General features: G+C 46.1%; 1 protein-coding gene and 2 long non-coding RNA genes across 3 annotated transcripts; all 3 read left to right on the top strand.

The window, feature by feature from the left end:
* LOC122129460 lies at positions 1-2181 on the top strand. The gene is made up of 3 exons (XR_006151778.1): positions 1-133; positions 420-573; positions 2141-2181. It is a non-coding gene; the product is annotated as an uncharacterized LOC122129460 (long non-coding RNA).
* A 14-nt stretch (positions 2182-2195) lies between these two features.
* On the top strand, positions 2196-3907 carry LOC122129459. The gene is made up of 4 exons (XR_006151777.1): positions 2196-2484; positions 2599-2664; positions 2765-2815; positions 3820-3907. It is a non-coding gene; the product is annotated as an uncharacterized LOC122129459 (long non-coding RNA).
* A 1069-nt stretch (positions 3908-4976) lies between these two features.
* LOC122129458 (protein PAT1 homolog 2-like) lies at positions 4977-12281 on the top strand. Its single transcript, XM_042704374.1, has 11 exons — positions 4977-5029; positions 5549-5672; positions 6278-6398; positions 8664-8761; positions 9019-9066; positions 9390-9529; positions 10105-10261; positions 10590-10730; positions 11146-11243; positions 11706-11846; positions 12188-12281. Exons 2-11 carry the CDS (start codon positions 5583-5585, stop codon positions 12219-12221), a joined length of 1068 nt encoding a protein of 355 aa, XP_042560308.1. The 5' UTR covers positions 4977-5029; positions 5549-5582; the 3' UTR covers positions 12222-12281.
* The last annotated feature ends 2574 nt before the right edge of the window (positions 12282-14855 follow it).

Here is a 14855-nt window from a genome sequence, read left to right as displayed (position 1 = left end):
GTGTGCCAATTTAAATACGCTAATAAGTTCACAGATATGTCAGATGGGAGCGACGGCACTAGACGTGTATCAAACGTGACAAACTAAGCTAACCAAATCATCAGTTTCCTCAATGAGTGATACGGAACAACTTGTAAGTATAGCCCTTCCCTTCAAGTCTGATGACATTCCTACTCAAAGCTTGAGCCCTTGCGCATGTAGGATAATTGGGGTGTGATTGCCTCTAAGCGTTTTGTCAACCTCAACGATGCACTGTGAATAACGAGGTGATCCACAACACGCAGTTGTAAATGATAATATTTTGTGATTATTTGCGAGGTTTCGGCTTTATAGAGTGTACAGCACATTGCAGCTCTAGAGATTATTCAGAGGTCCGACTTGTATTTGATCACTCGTAAAACGGATTCCCGCACGCCTAGGACGCGGACACTCCCGTCCCCGAAGACGCGTGGCCCGAAAATGGCGGCGCGTGGAGCGATGGAGAGGGGGACGCGATGGAGTCTGGCCTCTTGCAGGAAATGGTCGAGGAAGACGAGTCAATCGATCTGTTCAACGAAGAGACATTTGGAGCAGGTGACCATTTTTTATTTTTTTTAATATAACCTTTGCCTTGGTTGGTGGATGTGATTGACCCTAAGGCAAGTGTAACATTTGGATTTTTACTTTGATGCCTTTTGAGTGTAGCTCAGTGACGTGCGGTGAGGTTCGTGACTGGTGAGGCACTGACTCTTTCAGAGTCAAATTTACAAATACATAAATCCAATAGCTAAGATCACCATTCAATTGGCAGCTTTCACATTGACTACTGGTTGTTTTTCATATCAGCATTCTTTACACACACATAGGTAAGGTGCATACAGTAGGCAGCTGCTAGCTTGTGATGAACTCATGTGTAAATATTATGCACTCATGAATATGAACTCGTGAATATGAACTCTTTCTTACGAAGTTGCACAAGCAACCTTTTCCCATTATAATTTTAAGAGTTAAATCGAGGAGACTATAACATCAGCTAGATAACCAGCTATCATTTCATGCAAATTGAACTCTTCCGATTAACTCGTAAGGTTATTAAGTGTCCTTAGCTAGCTAATTAGCTAACGTAGCAACAGGATAACCATTGCAACCAGGAAACACAACTTACCTACAATTTAAGTTTAATTTCTCAAAATCAGCTCACCAATAAAAAGCAGTCTTGGGTTCAAAGTGATCACAACCACTTGTGTGATGTTAAATGGCTTCACATAGACATAAAACAATCCCAAGAGAAATAATGGGAAATCAACGGAGCTGCCGCTGTAAGTTCAAAACCAAATTTATTCTTGAGGTTCCAAACATGTTCAAAGCAATTTGGCTTTGAATGTGAGAAGTCGATCGAGTTATCTTCTGTCCCGTCGCTTGAAGCATACCTTTTAGCTCCGGCATTGGTCTCCCATTATTAATCATTTCACGTTTGGACTGAAAGTCCAGTTTTGAGAACTGCTTCAGCTTAGCAATAAAATCTTCCATTTTCGCCGTCAAGTAGTGTGTAGAAGAAGAGCAACGTTCCAACAGCATAACCCCGACAGGTGCGCTCTCGCACGCCCCCTTCATTGAGGCAGAGGTACTGTGTGCCTCACCTACATGATTTTTCAATGCGTTTTGAGCTCAGTTCAAAGGTTCTACGCATGCGCACGCATGCGCAAAACCCAGTTTGGAGCGATTGCCCAATCCTAGGTGAGGCACTGCCTCCCCTGTCTCCCATAGTATTTGAACAGGACATGCGAAAATTCAGCGATTTTTATTATTATTATAAAAATGCTCGAAATTATTGAAAGCATGCAGATTAGTAGAGAAATATGAATATATTTTTTTTTTTTACTTTTCGAGGCTCTGCCTCCTCTGACCGCACGTCCCTGGTGTAGCTACACAAACACCCTCTTTTTACTAACAAAATATGAGTTTTAGATTTCCACATGGAGCAATGGTACACCTTGTCTTTACCATGTTTTTGACTGACCACACCAGTGGGTTTTGTGGTGTTTTTCATTGAGTGCTACTCTACTCTTGCTTGTCTCTTACCCCAGTGAGCCAGTTGTGTTCATTTAAAATCTTTGAATAAATTCCTCTCCTAAAGTCTTTCTTGCGAACCCCATAACAGAAGCAGAGATGGGGGGAGGGGACGTTCTTGGCCGATCCATCGACGACGACGACGACGACGACGACAACACCCCACACCCGGAGGAGAACCCTCCACCTCAGTCACCCTCTCCACCTCCTCCCCCTTCCCCTTCTCCTCCTCCTCCTCCTTCTCCGTCTCAATTCCGAACTCCCCGGCCTCTCCCCGGCAGACAGCCCGTCTCCTTCCCCGTTCCCCGCGTTCAGCCACGGTCACCAGCGGTGGTGTGGTTCCGCGGCCGAGGCCAGAGGGGGCGGGGGGGGCGCGGGCAGATCTTTGAGGACCCGGCGGTGGTTAAGAGCGTCAGGGTGCGACCCAGTCTGAAGGTGAGGTCATCAAGAGGTCCTCGCTCTGTCCTCCTTAGCCGTCTACTCATGGCTGTCTTCACAGATTTCGTGTGTGTGTGTGTGTCCCCATCTGTGTGTGTGTGTCCCCTATAGAGCCTTGACAGTGCCATAGTGGACTGCTGCCACACCTCGTATTGGGAACATGTGAACTCCAATTCAGTAAGTGCCTGACCTTTAACCTTTTCAAACCGCCAAGCACTCTGAAGTGCCCTCTAGTGGAGTGGAGGAGAAGTGTTAAGTCTGTGTGTTCTTTCCACAGTGGGTGGCACCATCCGAAGGGTTAAGAGGACCAACCAAGCCCATTCTGCAGGTGTGCTGTCTGTACTGTATACTGACTGTATCTGTCTGTCCTTTACCACTCCTGTCAGGCTACTGTCCACCCTCAGTCACTCTAATTAATTGTTTGATTAATTAATTGTTCAGACTTTAACTTTACTCTACCATTTGTGTACGATGCTCTCTCTGAGATCCCACTTCCGCTACTTCATCTTGTGTTTCTGTGGGACAAATACTCGGTGGTTTGTCTGCTTCGTCCCATATCTTCATAAAGCCGCTATCCCGATTTATACCCCGGTCGCCACGCGTGTTTAGGCATGCATGTATAACACACGCACACGCACACGCACACGCACACGCACACGCACACGCACACGCACACGCACATGCATATCCCACAGAGGAAACACTTGGGTCTGTTTAAAAACACAAGTTTGTTTTGTTAGTTTGTATTGCTACTTTCTTTAGTCACGGACAAGGATAACGATAACTTGCTTGGTTACGGTTGAGTCCACTAAGCCTGGATCTTTTAGGTTCCTAGCTGATTCCGATTCTGTGCATGCTAGCTTGTCAGCTTGCTAGTTCTCCAGATGACATGTTCAGTAACCACGGGATTCATAGTGTTTACACCACTTGGCAAAATGAGAGAATTAGTTTTTCTGACGACACATTCGTGTGTGTGTGTGCGTGCGTGCGCCTGCCTGACGACACATTCACTGTTGTAGCCTCTATACGTGGGCAGCTTTTGTATTAGCCGTGGTTTACTATGGTTGCTGAGGTTGACATTCAAAGTTTCCACTGATGTAGAATGGTTTATTTTATTCTTTATTTTTTTAACTAGATGTGCATCATAGGTGTCCTGTGGTACAGTAATATCGCGACACCTGTCAGCCAATCAGAAAATAGATGGATGATTTAGATCATAGATTTATGAATACTTGTACTCCAGTGATGAGAGATCTGATTATAATTTATGCAAGGCCACTCCCCATACACACACACACACTTCTCCTGCCTCACCTTGTGTTTCACCTGCAGGATGAGGCCATCCTCCGAGTGATTGACAGGCCTGTATGTGCCCCCCGCCTGCCCACCTACACTCACTTCCTGTCTAAATCCGCCCCTACCTGCCCACTGCCTTCCCAGGGAGAGGGGCCCGGTGAGCGAGAACCCCCCCGTCTACCCCCTCGCCCAAGGCTGGTACACTCAGGTGGGCAAGGGTGCCGTGACCGAGATCGTCCGGCATTTTAATCTCGTTTGTCAAATACTGTGCCTTGTGTTTTAATTTCTGTTGTGATGAACTTGAAACTCGCTTTGCCTTTCACATGTCTCCTGTCCTGAGCAGACTTATTTTTTTATTATTTATTTTGTGTGTGTGTGTGTGTAGATGAATCCCATGAGTCCTCGCTCACCACTGCGTCCACGGCTGTTTAACCCCCGCCAACAGTTTAACCAGGTGACCCACCCCACCCACTCTCCCATCTGTGATTCTTTACCAAACTGGAAATCCATGCACAGCGGCCATTAGAGGGTTTTATAGCCTGTGCCACATACTTGCAAAATCGGCATCACTGTAGATTCGCCATTAGAGGGTTGTATAGCCCACCTCCACTCTCTGCTAATTGGTTTGGAATAGCATTCATTATGGGATGGCAGTTCATGTGGTGCTATGGGCTAGTCTGGAAAAGGCCCATATTCTAATCGTCATTGATTAGTGTTTTTATTTCTTTTTTTTGAATGACTGAACTTTGACCTTGTCCTGTCTCTGTACCTCAGCCCCGCATCACTTCCCCTCAGCCACTCACTCCAAAGATGGGCACAGCCCCGATTCGGGCCCTCTCTCTCCAAGACCCGCCCCCCTCTATAGCCCGTCACCCAATGCATACCGCTTCAGGTCTGTTCTTCTCATCTATTGGTTCAGATTTATTCCAGAGTTGCAACTATTACAACTGGCTTCTACGTTGTCCTGTGAAAAATATATTAGTAATCCTTAACGGAAGCCTTCATGCAAAAGTCCTTAAACATTGAGTTTGCAGTTGTCATGTAACTTTTTATAAACTGCCTTTCTAGCCTTGACTTGTCAAATTCATCTGCATCAAGCGATATCCTCTGTTGTGTTAGTGGCTTCTGGTCACGTGTTTATTTGACCCTTACCCTTGACCCCGCCCTTAGATTCCCCGCGTCTGTGACTCAGCTCCACCCCCCAACACAAACGCCTGCTGAGCCAGAGGCCGTCCAAACCACACAGGTGACTGACGCCGCCGCAGAAAAAAAGAGTTTAGTTTAGTCTGTTGTGACATTATGAGCAGTTTAAAAGAATTCAGTTTAGTCTGTTGTGACATTATGAGCAGTTTAAAATAATTCAGTTTAGTCTGTTGTGACATTCTGAGCAGTTTAAAAGAATTTAGTTTAGTCTGTTGTGACATTATGAGCAGTTTAAAAGAGTTTATGCCTTTACAACTGTACTGTGGGTATTTAAAAAAAAAAAAATCACAGAATTAGCATGTCATTGCACTGAAGTTATATATTCATTACAACTCATTAATGGGACTGTCCTTGAAATGGCTGATTCCCTTAGAGATGCCCACCTAGTCACACCTCTTCTCTTGAGCGGGTCAAAGTCAAAAATCCGTGTTGGTGATTGTGGGGGCTGTAGTTTCTAAGCAGGGAGTCTTTCGTGTGTGCGTGTGTGTGCGTGTGTGTGTGTGTGTGTGTGTGTGTGTGTGTGTGTGTGTGTGTGTGTGTGTGTGTGTGTGTGTGTGCGCAGGAAACCAGAGAGGTGGGATCCGTACGCCCTGCTGATGTCAGAGAAGGAGAAGGAGTGGGTCATCAGACTACAGATGATTCAGCTGCAGAGTGAAAACCCACACCTGGACGACTACTACTATCAGGTACACACACACACACACACACACACCTGGATGACTACTACTATCAGGTACACACACACCTCTGGATGACTACTACTGTCAGGTACACACACACACACACACCTCTGGATGACTACTACTATCAGGTACACACACACACCTGGATGACTACTACTATCAGGTACACACACACACCTGGATGACTACTACTGTCAGGTACACACACACACACCTGGATGACTACTACTATCAGGTACACGTACACACACACACACACACACACACCTGGATGACTACTACTGTCAGGTACACACACACACACCTGGATGACTACTACTGTCAGGTACACACGCACACACACCTGGATGTCTATTACTATCGGACACACACACACACCTAGACAACTACTATCAGGTGCGCACACACACACACACACACACACAACTGGGTGACTACTATCTTCTAACTTATTCCCTTATTCTCAGCACTTCCTGTTTGTCTGTCCCCTCAGGAGTACTACTAGAGCACACACACACACACCCCCCCCCACACACACACACACACACACACACACACACACACACACACACACACACACATCACTGCCTGTTTGTCTGTCCCCTCAGGAGTACTACAAGAGGATGGAGGCCAAGCTGGCGGAGGAGGAGAAGAGGGGCGAGTGGGCCAAGAGGGAGACCCCCAAACTCACCACCCCCTACGTCATCAAGAGCGAGTCCTACACGCCAGGTCTGTACCGGGTCTGGGCCGGGTCTCCCCTGCGTCTCCTCTGGGTCTCCTCTGGGTCTCCTCTGGGTCTGGACCGCGTCTCCTCTGGGTCTCCTCTGGGTCTCCTCCGGGTCTCCTCTGGGTCTCCTCTGGGTCTCCTCCGGGTCTGGGCCGGGTCTCCTCTGCGTCTCCTCTGGGTCTCCTCTGCGTCTCCTCTGGGTCGGGTCTCCTCTGGGTCTCCTCTGGGTCTCCTCTGGGTCTCCTCTGCGTCTCCGGGTCTCCTCTGGGTCTCCTCTGAGTCTCCTCTGGGTCGGGTCTCCTCTGGGTCTCCTCTGGGTCTCCTCTGGGTCTCCTCTGGGTCTCCTCTGGGTCTCTTCTCCTCTGCGTCTCCTCTGCGTCTCCTCTGGGCTGGGTCTCCTCTGGAGTCTGCTGGTCTTCTGCTGCTTTGCCTGAATATTATTTCCAGCCTCCGTTTCCCCCCCTTGTGACTGTCCCATCTGGCATTAATCTTGTCTCTACACGGCCTTCATGGCCATCACTAGTCAGTGATCACTATAAGGGCTTAATGGGTCAGCATAGAATGATATATTGCTGAACCTTTAACCCTTATAGAAATCACTGTCTAGTGAAGGCCATGTAAAGACAAGATTAATGCCAGAATTAATAATGATATTTTGGATTTAACTAATGGTGCATGGATACTAGTGCTGTCAGTTTAACGCGTTGCTAACGCAAACCCATTTTAACGCTGTTAATTTTTTTATCGCGAGTTTAACGCGATATTTATTTTTTTATTTTTTATTTTTTTGGGAGATTAACGTTCTTTTTGGCCTCGCAAACTGTGTAGTAGGCTAACGTTACGGTTTGAGTGAATGGTGAGCGCGATACGGCGACATGGATGATAAAAAGCTTCTGAATAAAAAGCTTCACTATAGGTCTGGGCCGGGTCTCCTCTGGGTCTCCTCTGGGTCTGGACCGCGTCTCCTCTGGGTCTCCTCTGGGTCTGGACCGCGTCTCCTCTGGGTCTCCTCTGGGTCTGGACCGCGTCTCCTCTGGGTCTCCTCTGCGTCTCCGGGTCTCCTCTGGGTCTCCTCTGGGCTGGGTCTCCTCTGGGTCTCCTCCGGGTCTCCTCCGGGTCTCCTCTGGGTCTCCTCTGGGTCTCCTCCGGGTCTGGGCCGGGTCTCCTCTGGGTCTCCTCTGAGTCTCCTCTGGGTCGGGTCTCCTCTGGGTCTCCTCTGCGTCTCCTCTGGGTCGGGTCTCCTCTGGGTCTCCTCTGGGTCTCCTCTGCGTCTCCGGGTCTCCTCTGGGTCTCCTCTGGGCTGGGTCTCCTCTGGGTCTCCTCTGGGTCGGGTCTCCTCTGGGTCTCCTCTGCGTCTCCTCTGGGTCTCCCCTGGGCTGGGTCTCCTCTGGGTCTCCTCTGGGTCTCCTCTGGGTCTCCTCTGGGCTGGGTCTCCTCTGGAGTCTGCTGGTCTTCTGCTGCTTTGCCTGAATATTATTTCCAGCCTCCGTTTCCCCCCTTGTGACTGTGTCCCATCTGGCATTAATCTTGTCTCTACACGGCCTTCATGGCCATCACTAGTCAGTGATCACTATAAGGGCTTAATGGGTCAGCATAGAATGATATATTGCTGAACCGTTAACCCTTATAGAAATCACTGTCTAGTGAAGGCCATGTAAAGACAAGATTAATGCCAGAATTAATAATGATATTTTGGATTTAACTAATGGTACATGGATACTAGTGCTGTCAGTTTAACGCGTTGTTAACGCAAACCCATTTTAACGCTGTTAATTTTTTTATCGCGAGTTTAACGCGATATTTATTTTTTAATTTTTTATTTTTTTGGGGAGATTAACGTTCTTTTTGGCCTCGCAAACTGTGTAGTAGGCTAACGTTACGGTTTGAGTGAATGGTGAGCGCGATACGGCGACATGGATGATAAAAAGCTTCTGAATAAAAAGCTTCACTATAGGCTGAGTCCTTGTTTACCTGAAATGTGCACTTTATAATTGTATTTTGTACTGCCCTGTTTGGCAATGTTGGTTTTCAATAAAATAAAACATTCGCATAAAGCAAGCCAATCCACTTTTCCATGTTGATAAGGGCATTAAAATTAAAATAAAATGATGAGAGAAATTTTGCGATTAATCGCGTTTCATTTTGAGTTAACTATGACATAAATGTGATTAATCGCAAATTTATATATTTTAATCGTTTGACTGCACTAATGGATACTAATGAAGCTATTTATTTATTTATTTATTTATTTCATTTCTCTGTTTCAGTGGTCCACATCGAAGGATCGCTGGGGCAGGTTGCCGTGTCGACGTGTTTCTCCCCGAGACGAGCAATAAATGCTGTGCGCACACACAGCCCTGATGAGGTGAGGGGGCACACACACGCACACAGCCCTGATGAGGTGAGGAGACACACACACACACACACACACACACACACACACCACCCCCCCCCCCCAGTGGCATGTGTGCCCTCACCTCATCAGGTGTGTGTGTGTGTGTGTGTGTGTGTGTGTGTGTGTGTGTGTGTGTGTGTGTGTGTGTGTGTGTGTGTGTGTGTGTGTGTGTGTGTGTGTGTGTGTGTGTGTGTCCTCCCTGCGTTCTGACGGTTTCTCTCCTTCAGGATGTAAAGGACTCCAGACAACCAAGGATGGAGGTGTACATAGAGAAGGTAAACTTCACTGCTCTGGATCTGGCCCTGATTCGGTCCTCAGCGGACCCAGACCCGTCCCTCCCCAAGATGGCCGCTGCCCCGAGCAGCCCTGGGCCCAGTCTGGTGATCCGCCAGAGTCAGCGTCAGGTCCAGATCCTTGCTTGGCTGGGTCAGGTCTAGATCCACTTCAGAATCGGCTCTTGCTTGGCTGGGTCCAAGACTGAGTTTAGGACCTTTTATGTGATTCTGAGCGTAGAGCCACACACACACACACACACACACACTACTCCAATAACGGCTGTTCCTGCTGTGTCCCTCCCGTTGACCTTTGACCCCTGCAGCTGTTCAGCCAGCTGCTGGAGGTGGAGGAGGCCGCCAGGAAGAAGGGGTTTGTGCGTGTGGAGGAGAAGGGTGGACTGATGGAGGAGATGGAGAAGAAGGTGAAGCAGATCTACTCCCTAATCCGCCACGCCAACCTTCAGTGAGTGATTGACTGACGCACGCATACACACACACACACACACACACACACACACACACACGCAAACCTTCAGTGAGTGATTGACTGACGCACGCATACACACAGCCACGCATACACACAGCCACACAAACCTTCAGTGAGTGATTGACTGACGCACGCATACACACAGCCACGCATACACACAGCCACACAAACCTTCAGTGAGTGATTTGACTGACGCGCACACACACACACACACACACACACACACACACACACACACACACACACACACACACCTTCAGTGAGTGATTGACGCACAGACACACACACACCTTCAGTGAGTGATTGACGCACAGACACACACACACACACACACACACACACAAACCTTCAGTGAGTGATTGACTGACCCTCTCTCACACACATACACACACACACCTTTTGGATGCAGAGGAAAGTGGAGAAGTTCTATTCTCAACTCTGTCACAGAAAGCCTCAGTGGGTTGCATCGTCAAGGAACCTGTCAAATATTATAACTGATAATGGGTTGGTTTACATTGTGTGTGTGTGTTTGTGTTTGTGTGTGTGTGTAGCGAGTCCAGTGAGGAGTTTCTTCCATGCCTGCTGGTCTCCAAAGGCAAGCGATTGTTGGCCCGCCTCCTGCCATTCTTATCCCATGATGCAGCACTGCATGCCCTCACCATGGTGACCACCCACCTGCCCACGCTGATGAGCAAAGACACTGACGAGGTGTGTGTGTGTGTGTGTGTGTGTGTGTGTGTGTGTGTGTGTGTGTGTGTGTGTGTGTGTGTGTGTGTGTGTGTGTGTGTGTGAGAGAGATACTCAGAGCGAACTGTGTTTGGAGTCTGTTGTGTTGTAATGGCTTCATTGATAGGAGAATGTTGATGAATGATTAATAATAATAATAATCCTAAATAATAATGATTAAAATAATGAATTATGTTGGTAAATAACCATTAGTTTTGGGGGGGCAGTTATGGGCAGTATCATGGCCTATTACACTTTAATCTCGGGAAGATTTATTTTCGTTTATTTCTTTATTTTCCACCCCCTCCAGGCCCTCCCTGTCTTGTACGCTCCCCTGCGGGATGTGATCAGCGCTCTGTCCTTCAGTCAGCTGATTGGGGTCCTAAAGGACTTCACCATCGTGGTGCCCGAGTCCAGCGAGACCATCCTCACGCTCGCCTGTCAAAATGAGGTCTGGGGCTTTTTATGGCTTACTTTGGATCAGCTGGAAAAAGCATTTTTTTCATATTTGAACGCCGAGTTTAGAGTTTGATGTATACTTTTGCTAAATGTGAAGCTCTTACAGGAAATGTATCATTTGTCCAGTGTGGAGACATAGAATGCGTTTAGAATGTGCCTTCTGCCAATGTGGAGTTACCTGAAGACATGGAGACAAAAGATGTTGTTAGACACACGTCTTTTGTAAGGGGTATTAATGTAAAACGTGTCGTGTGGGGTTTGCAAGGGGTATTAATGTAAGACATGTGTGGGTTTTGTGAGGGGTATTAATGTACGACACACGTGTCGTGTGGGTTTTGTAAGGGGTATTAGTGTAAGACACACGTGGGTTTTGTAAGGGGTATTAATCGGACTCTTTGCCTGTCTAGTTTGGCCTGTCTCTGCTGTACGTGCTGCTGTCCCAGGGAGAGAGACTCCTGTCCTCTAATGTGCCCATGGAACCCAACATCGGAGACTTTGAGACATGGTAGGACTGCCCTCACAGTGGGACCGTTTCACTGGGGAGCCACTAGGGGCCCTCAGTGAGTTAACGTTAACTCAAACTACCATAAGGCTGTGTTGCCTGTGGATTGTGCTCTGGAGTTGTCTCCACTGTTGGTGTTAAGTTAAGGCAACCAAGTTGAAGTGTTTCGGATGATCTAGGGGTGGCTCTGGTTCTCTATTATATTGAAACATTTTTCATTTTAATCTATATTTGATTTATTTATTTTATATATATATATATATATATATATTCTTTTTTTTCTGTTATTTATTTATATTTTTATTTATTTATTTATGTATTATATATTCTGTTTTATTTATTTTTGTCTTGTATATTTATTTGATTAATTTGAAGTCTAAGTCTATTTTATCGATTTTTCTCTAATTTATATTTGTTCTGTATCCCCCCCCCCCCCCCCCCCCCCCCCCTGGTTGTCTTCCTCAGGACGGACACGGTCTTCCAGGTGGCCCAGCAGCTATCCCACGCCTCCCTGGTGGAGCCGCTCTTCCTGCCCTCCAACCTGCTGACGCTCTTCTGCCGCTACCTGGACAAGCGCACCGTCCACCAGCTCAAGAGCAACATGGAGTGAGTTCAAAGGTCACAAAGGGTTTACTCCCAAATGCCTCAGAGTGCTTTGGGGAGCCGTTTTTAAATATCTCTGCATCTTTAGCTGAAAAAAAAATTAAAGCCTTTGTTGTCATTGTATTTGCATACAACATCATGTGGAGCGCTGCTCCTGTTGGTGCCACGAGGCACAACATATAGCAACACAAAAATACAATATGCTAAAAAAGATTAAGAGTACAGCTCTTGGTATTATTCTGATCATGGCTCGCAGTTCTCCTCAACTCCATAGAAATGTCAGACTGTATGATCAGAGTGGATGCTGCATACTACATAACAAGCATGTGGTCTCTCACCCGTAGGTCTGCCTCAGGGTACCTGGCTGTCGCGTCGTAGAGTGATGTTGGACGTCGCTGCTGTGTGGACAGGTGTGTGTGAGACAAACACCTGTCAAGCATCTGGAGGCTAGCATACATACAGCCTTGTATGTGTATATCCATTTCCTTTTTGTCTGCCTTCATGTATGCATGAATGTACAATTAATTCATGAATATGTACGAGTACATGACCTGCATGTCATCAGTGGAATGTTAAAAATGGATTGGTCTACAGAAGAGCATGTAGAAGTGATGTCATTCTGTGATGTCATTCTGTGATGTCATTCTGTGATGTCATTCTGTGATGTCATTCTGTGATGTTCTTTGGCCTGTTGACGTGATGCTCTCCTCCTTTTTGTTCATTTGTTTAATTCCTTCACTTAATCCACGCTCCCTTTTTTTTTTTTTTTTTGCTTTTTGTGTAAATCTGTTTCCTTGTAAATATATCGTGAAGCCTTCAGGCGTTTGATGCTAGGCTGCATGTGTCTAGTCCCCTGAGCTTAATTCTTAATCTAACCGCGCTAGACTGAATTTGGTCGTGTGTGTGCTTGCTATGTGGAGCTTTTCTTTTTTTTTTTTTTTTTTTGGGTCCCTAGACTGCATGGGCTTCACACCCACTGCCTCCAGTGTCCAGCAGGGGGAGCTAGTTCATGAGTGGCGCTCATGGAGAAAAAAAAAAAAAAAGTAATATCCTCTCTTTTCACTCTCTCTTTTGTCCTGTGATCTATTTTAGCCGCAAGCATTACACTGCTCTGGCTCCTCAGCATGGTCTCGTATTGCATTTGGGAAATGTTGACTTTCGTGCTCCACATAGCGGCTCGATGGGTTTAATAAATATTAATAATATTGCTCTCTTTGTAATATTGTCTGATTTAGACTTAAAATGTGATTTATATGATGTCAACAGATTTGGATTTTTTTTCTTAAAAGAGAAATATTGTTCATTTTGTAAACATCTTTGACTAAAGTTTTCATCTTTTGTCCTAACTAAGTTATTGCTGTATTTTGTTGAACAGGAAACAGATGATTAATTTAAGCGTGCACTCCTTGGTTGTATAGCACTTGCAGTATAAAACTAATAAAAAAATAATAAAATTATAAAAGGCTGCCTCTGCGCTGTGTTCATTCAGACATTGATCTCATGGTCTGTTCAGTCTCATTAATGTTGCATCAATTCATCTGCTCACGACCTGATTCTATAATGTCTGTATAATGTGGGAGGTTATCGTTCCATTGTAGATAAACTGCACACCAGCAATCGTAGTTGTTTGGGTTTGATGGTGGAGTTCTTGATCAGACACTGTAAGCAGAAATCTACACCTGCTCTTTTCACTTTGAGGTGGCCATCTTGTTCTGTGAAGGGTCATTTTTTTTTAAAGTTAAAAAGTAAATAGGACCCCTGCAGCAAAATGTTAAACAATGAGGCGCACACACACATACCACCTCAGCGCGCGCACACACACACACACACACACACACACACACACACACACACACACACACACCACCACCACTTTCAAACCTCAGCACGCACACACACATACTCCACCCCAGCACACACAGACACACCATCTCTCCACCTATATCACTTAATACGATGTACTGGCAAAAAGACGGCTGGAAATGTTGCTTTCTGGCTTAAGTTTTAAGTCTCCAGTGGACTTAAAAGACTTAATTGCTCAGTTTTGTAGTGTATGAAAGAAAAAAAAAAAACTTTTTTTGCACTTCGACATTCACCAGCCGACCCCTGACATGACCTCTTCTCTACGGTGCTGCTGTAACCGTCTGTTCCCCCTCGCCGCCAGAACCAGGTTCTAAACAGCGTTCCGCTTGACTGGGAGGAACCCACAGGATAGTTTGTTTGTGTTGAAAGGTAGATCTGTTGCTTGAGAGGGAAAGGAGAGAGGCGAGGAGAGAAGGGAGGAAAGAAAAGTCTTCTATTCAGACGCACCAAAGGCTTGAGGTCTGAGAGGAACACATTTGCTCATAATGATCTGAACTGTGGCCTGTATGTAATGATACTGGCCCTGATTTAATACTGAACTGTGGCGTGTATGTAATGATACTGGCCCTGATTTAATACTGAACTGTGGCCTCTATCTAATGATACTGGCCCTGATTTAAAGCTGAACTGTGGCGTGTCTATAATGATACTGGCCCTGATTTAATACTGAACTGTGGCGTGTATGTAATGATACTGGCCCTGATTTAATACTGAACTGTGGCTTGTATGTAGAGATACTGGCCCTGATTTAATACTGAACTGTGGCCTGTATGTAGAGATACTGGCCCTGATTTAATACTAAACTGTGGCGTGTCTATAATGATACTGGCCCTGATTTAATACTGAACTGTGGCCTCTATCTAGTGATACTGGCCCTGATTTAATACTGAACTGTCCCCTGTATGTAATGATACTGGCCCTGGTTGCTTACCCAGACTTGTGTGTAACAAAGTTAAAAGACATTAACATTCATAATAAGTCATCGTGAATCATGCGTGTATTTCCATTCAAAATATCCTGAACTAGTACTTCTACTGCTCTTAACACTACTACTACTAGTTCTACTATGACGTTTCAATTGAGGATGTAGTTTAATTGAAAAAGAGATGACGCACAGAAAGAAGAAAACTCGTTCTATGGAGGAAGAAA

The sequence above is a fragment of the Clupea harengus genome, unplaced genomic scaffold, assembly GCF_900700415.2.
Source record: "Clupea harengus unplaced genomic scaffold, Ch_v2.0.2, whole genome shotgun sequence".
NCBI lineage: Eukaryota > Metazoa > Chordata > Actinopteri > Clupeiformes > Clupeidae > Clupea > Clupea harengus.
This window is presented reverse-complemented; position numbering and strand designations above follow the sequence as displayed.

What these genes read in the sequence shown, in the direction of transcription:
- LOC122129458 (XM_042704374.1), top strand. Translation starts at nt 5,583, where the DNA reads ATGTCAGAGAAGGAGAAGGAGTGGGTCATCAGACTACAGATGATTCAG. An exon ending in TGGAGGTGTACATAGAGAAG is followed by an intron (nt 9,067 to 9,389) that starts GTAAACTTCACT and finishes TGACCCCTGCAG; the next exon opens with CTGTTCAGCCAGCTGCTGGA. An exon ending in CAGCTCAAGAGCAACATGGA is followed by an intron (nt 11,847 to 12,187) that starts GTGAGTTCAAAG and finishes TCTCACCCGTAG; the next exon opens with GTCTGCCTCAGGGTACCTGG.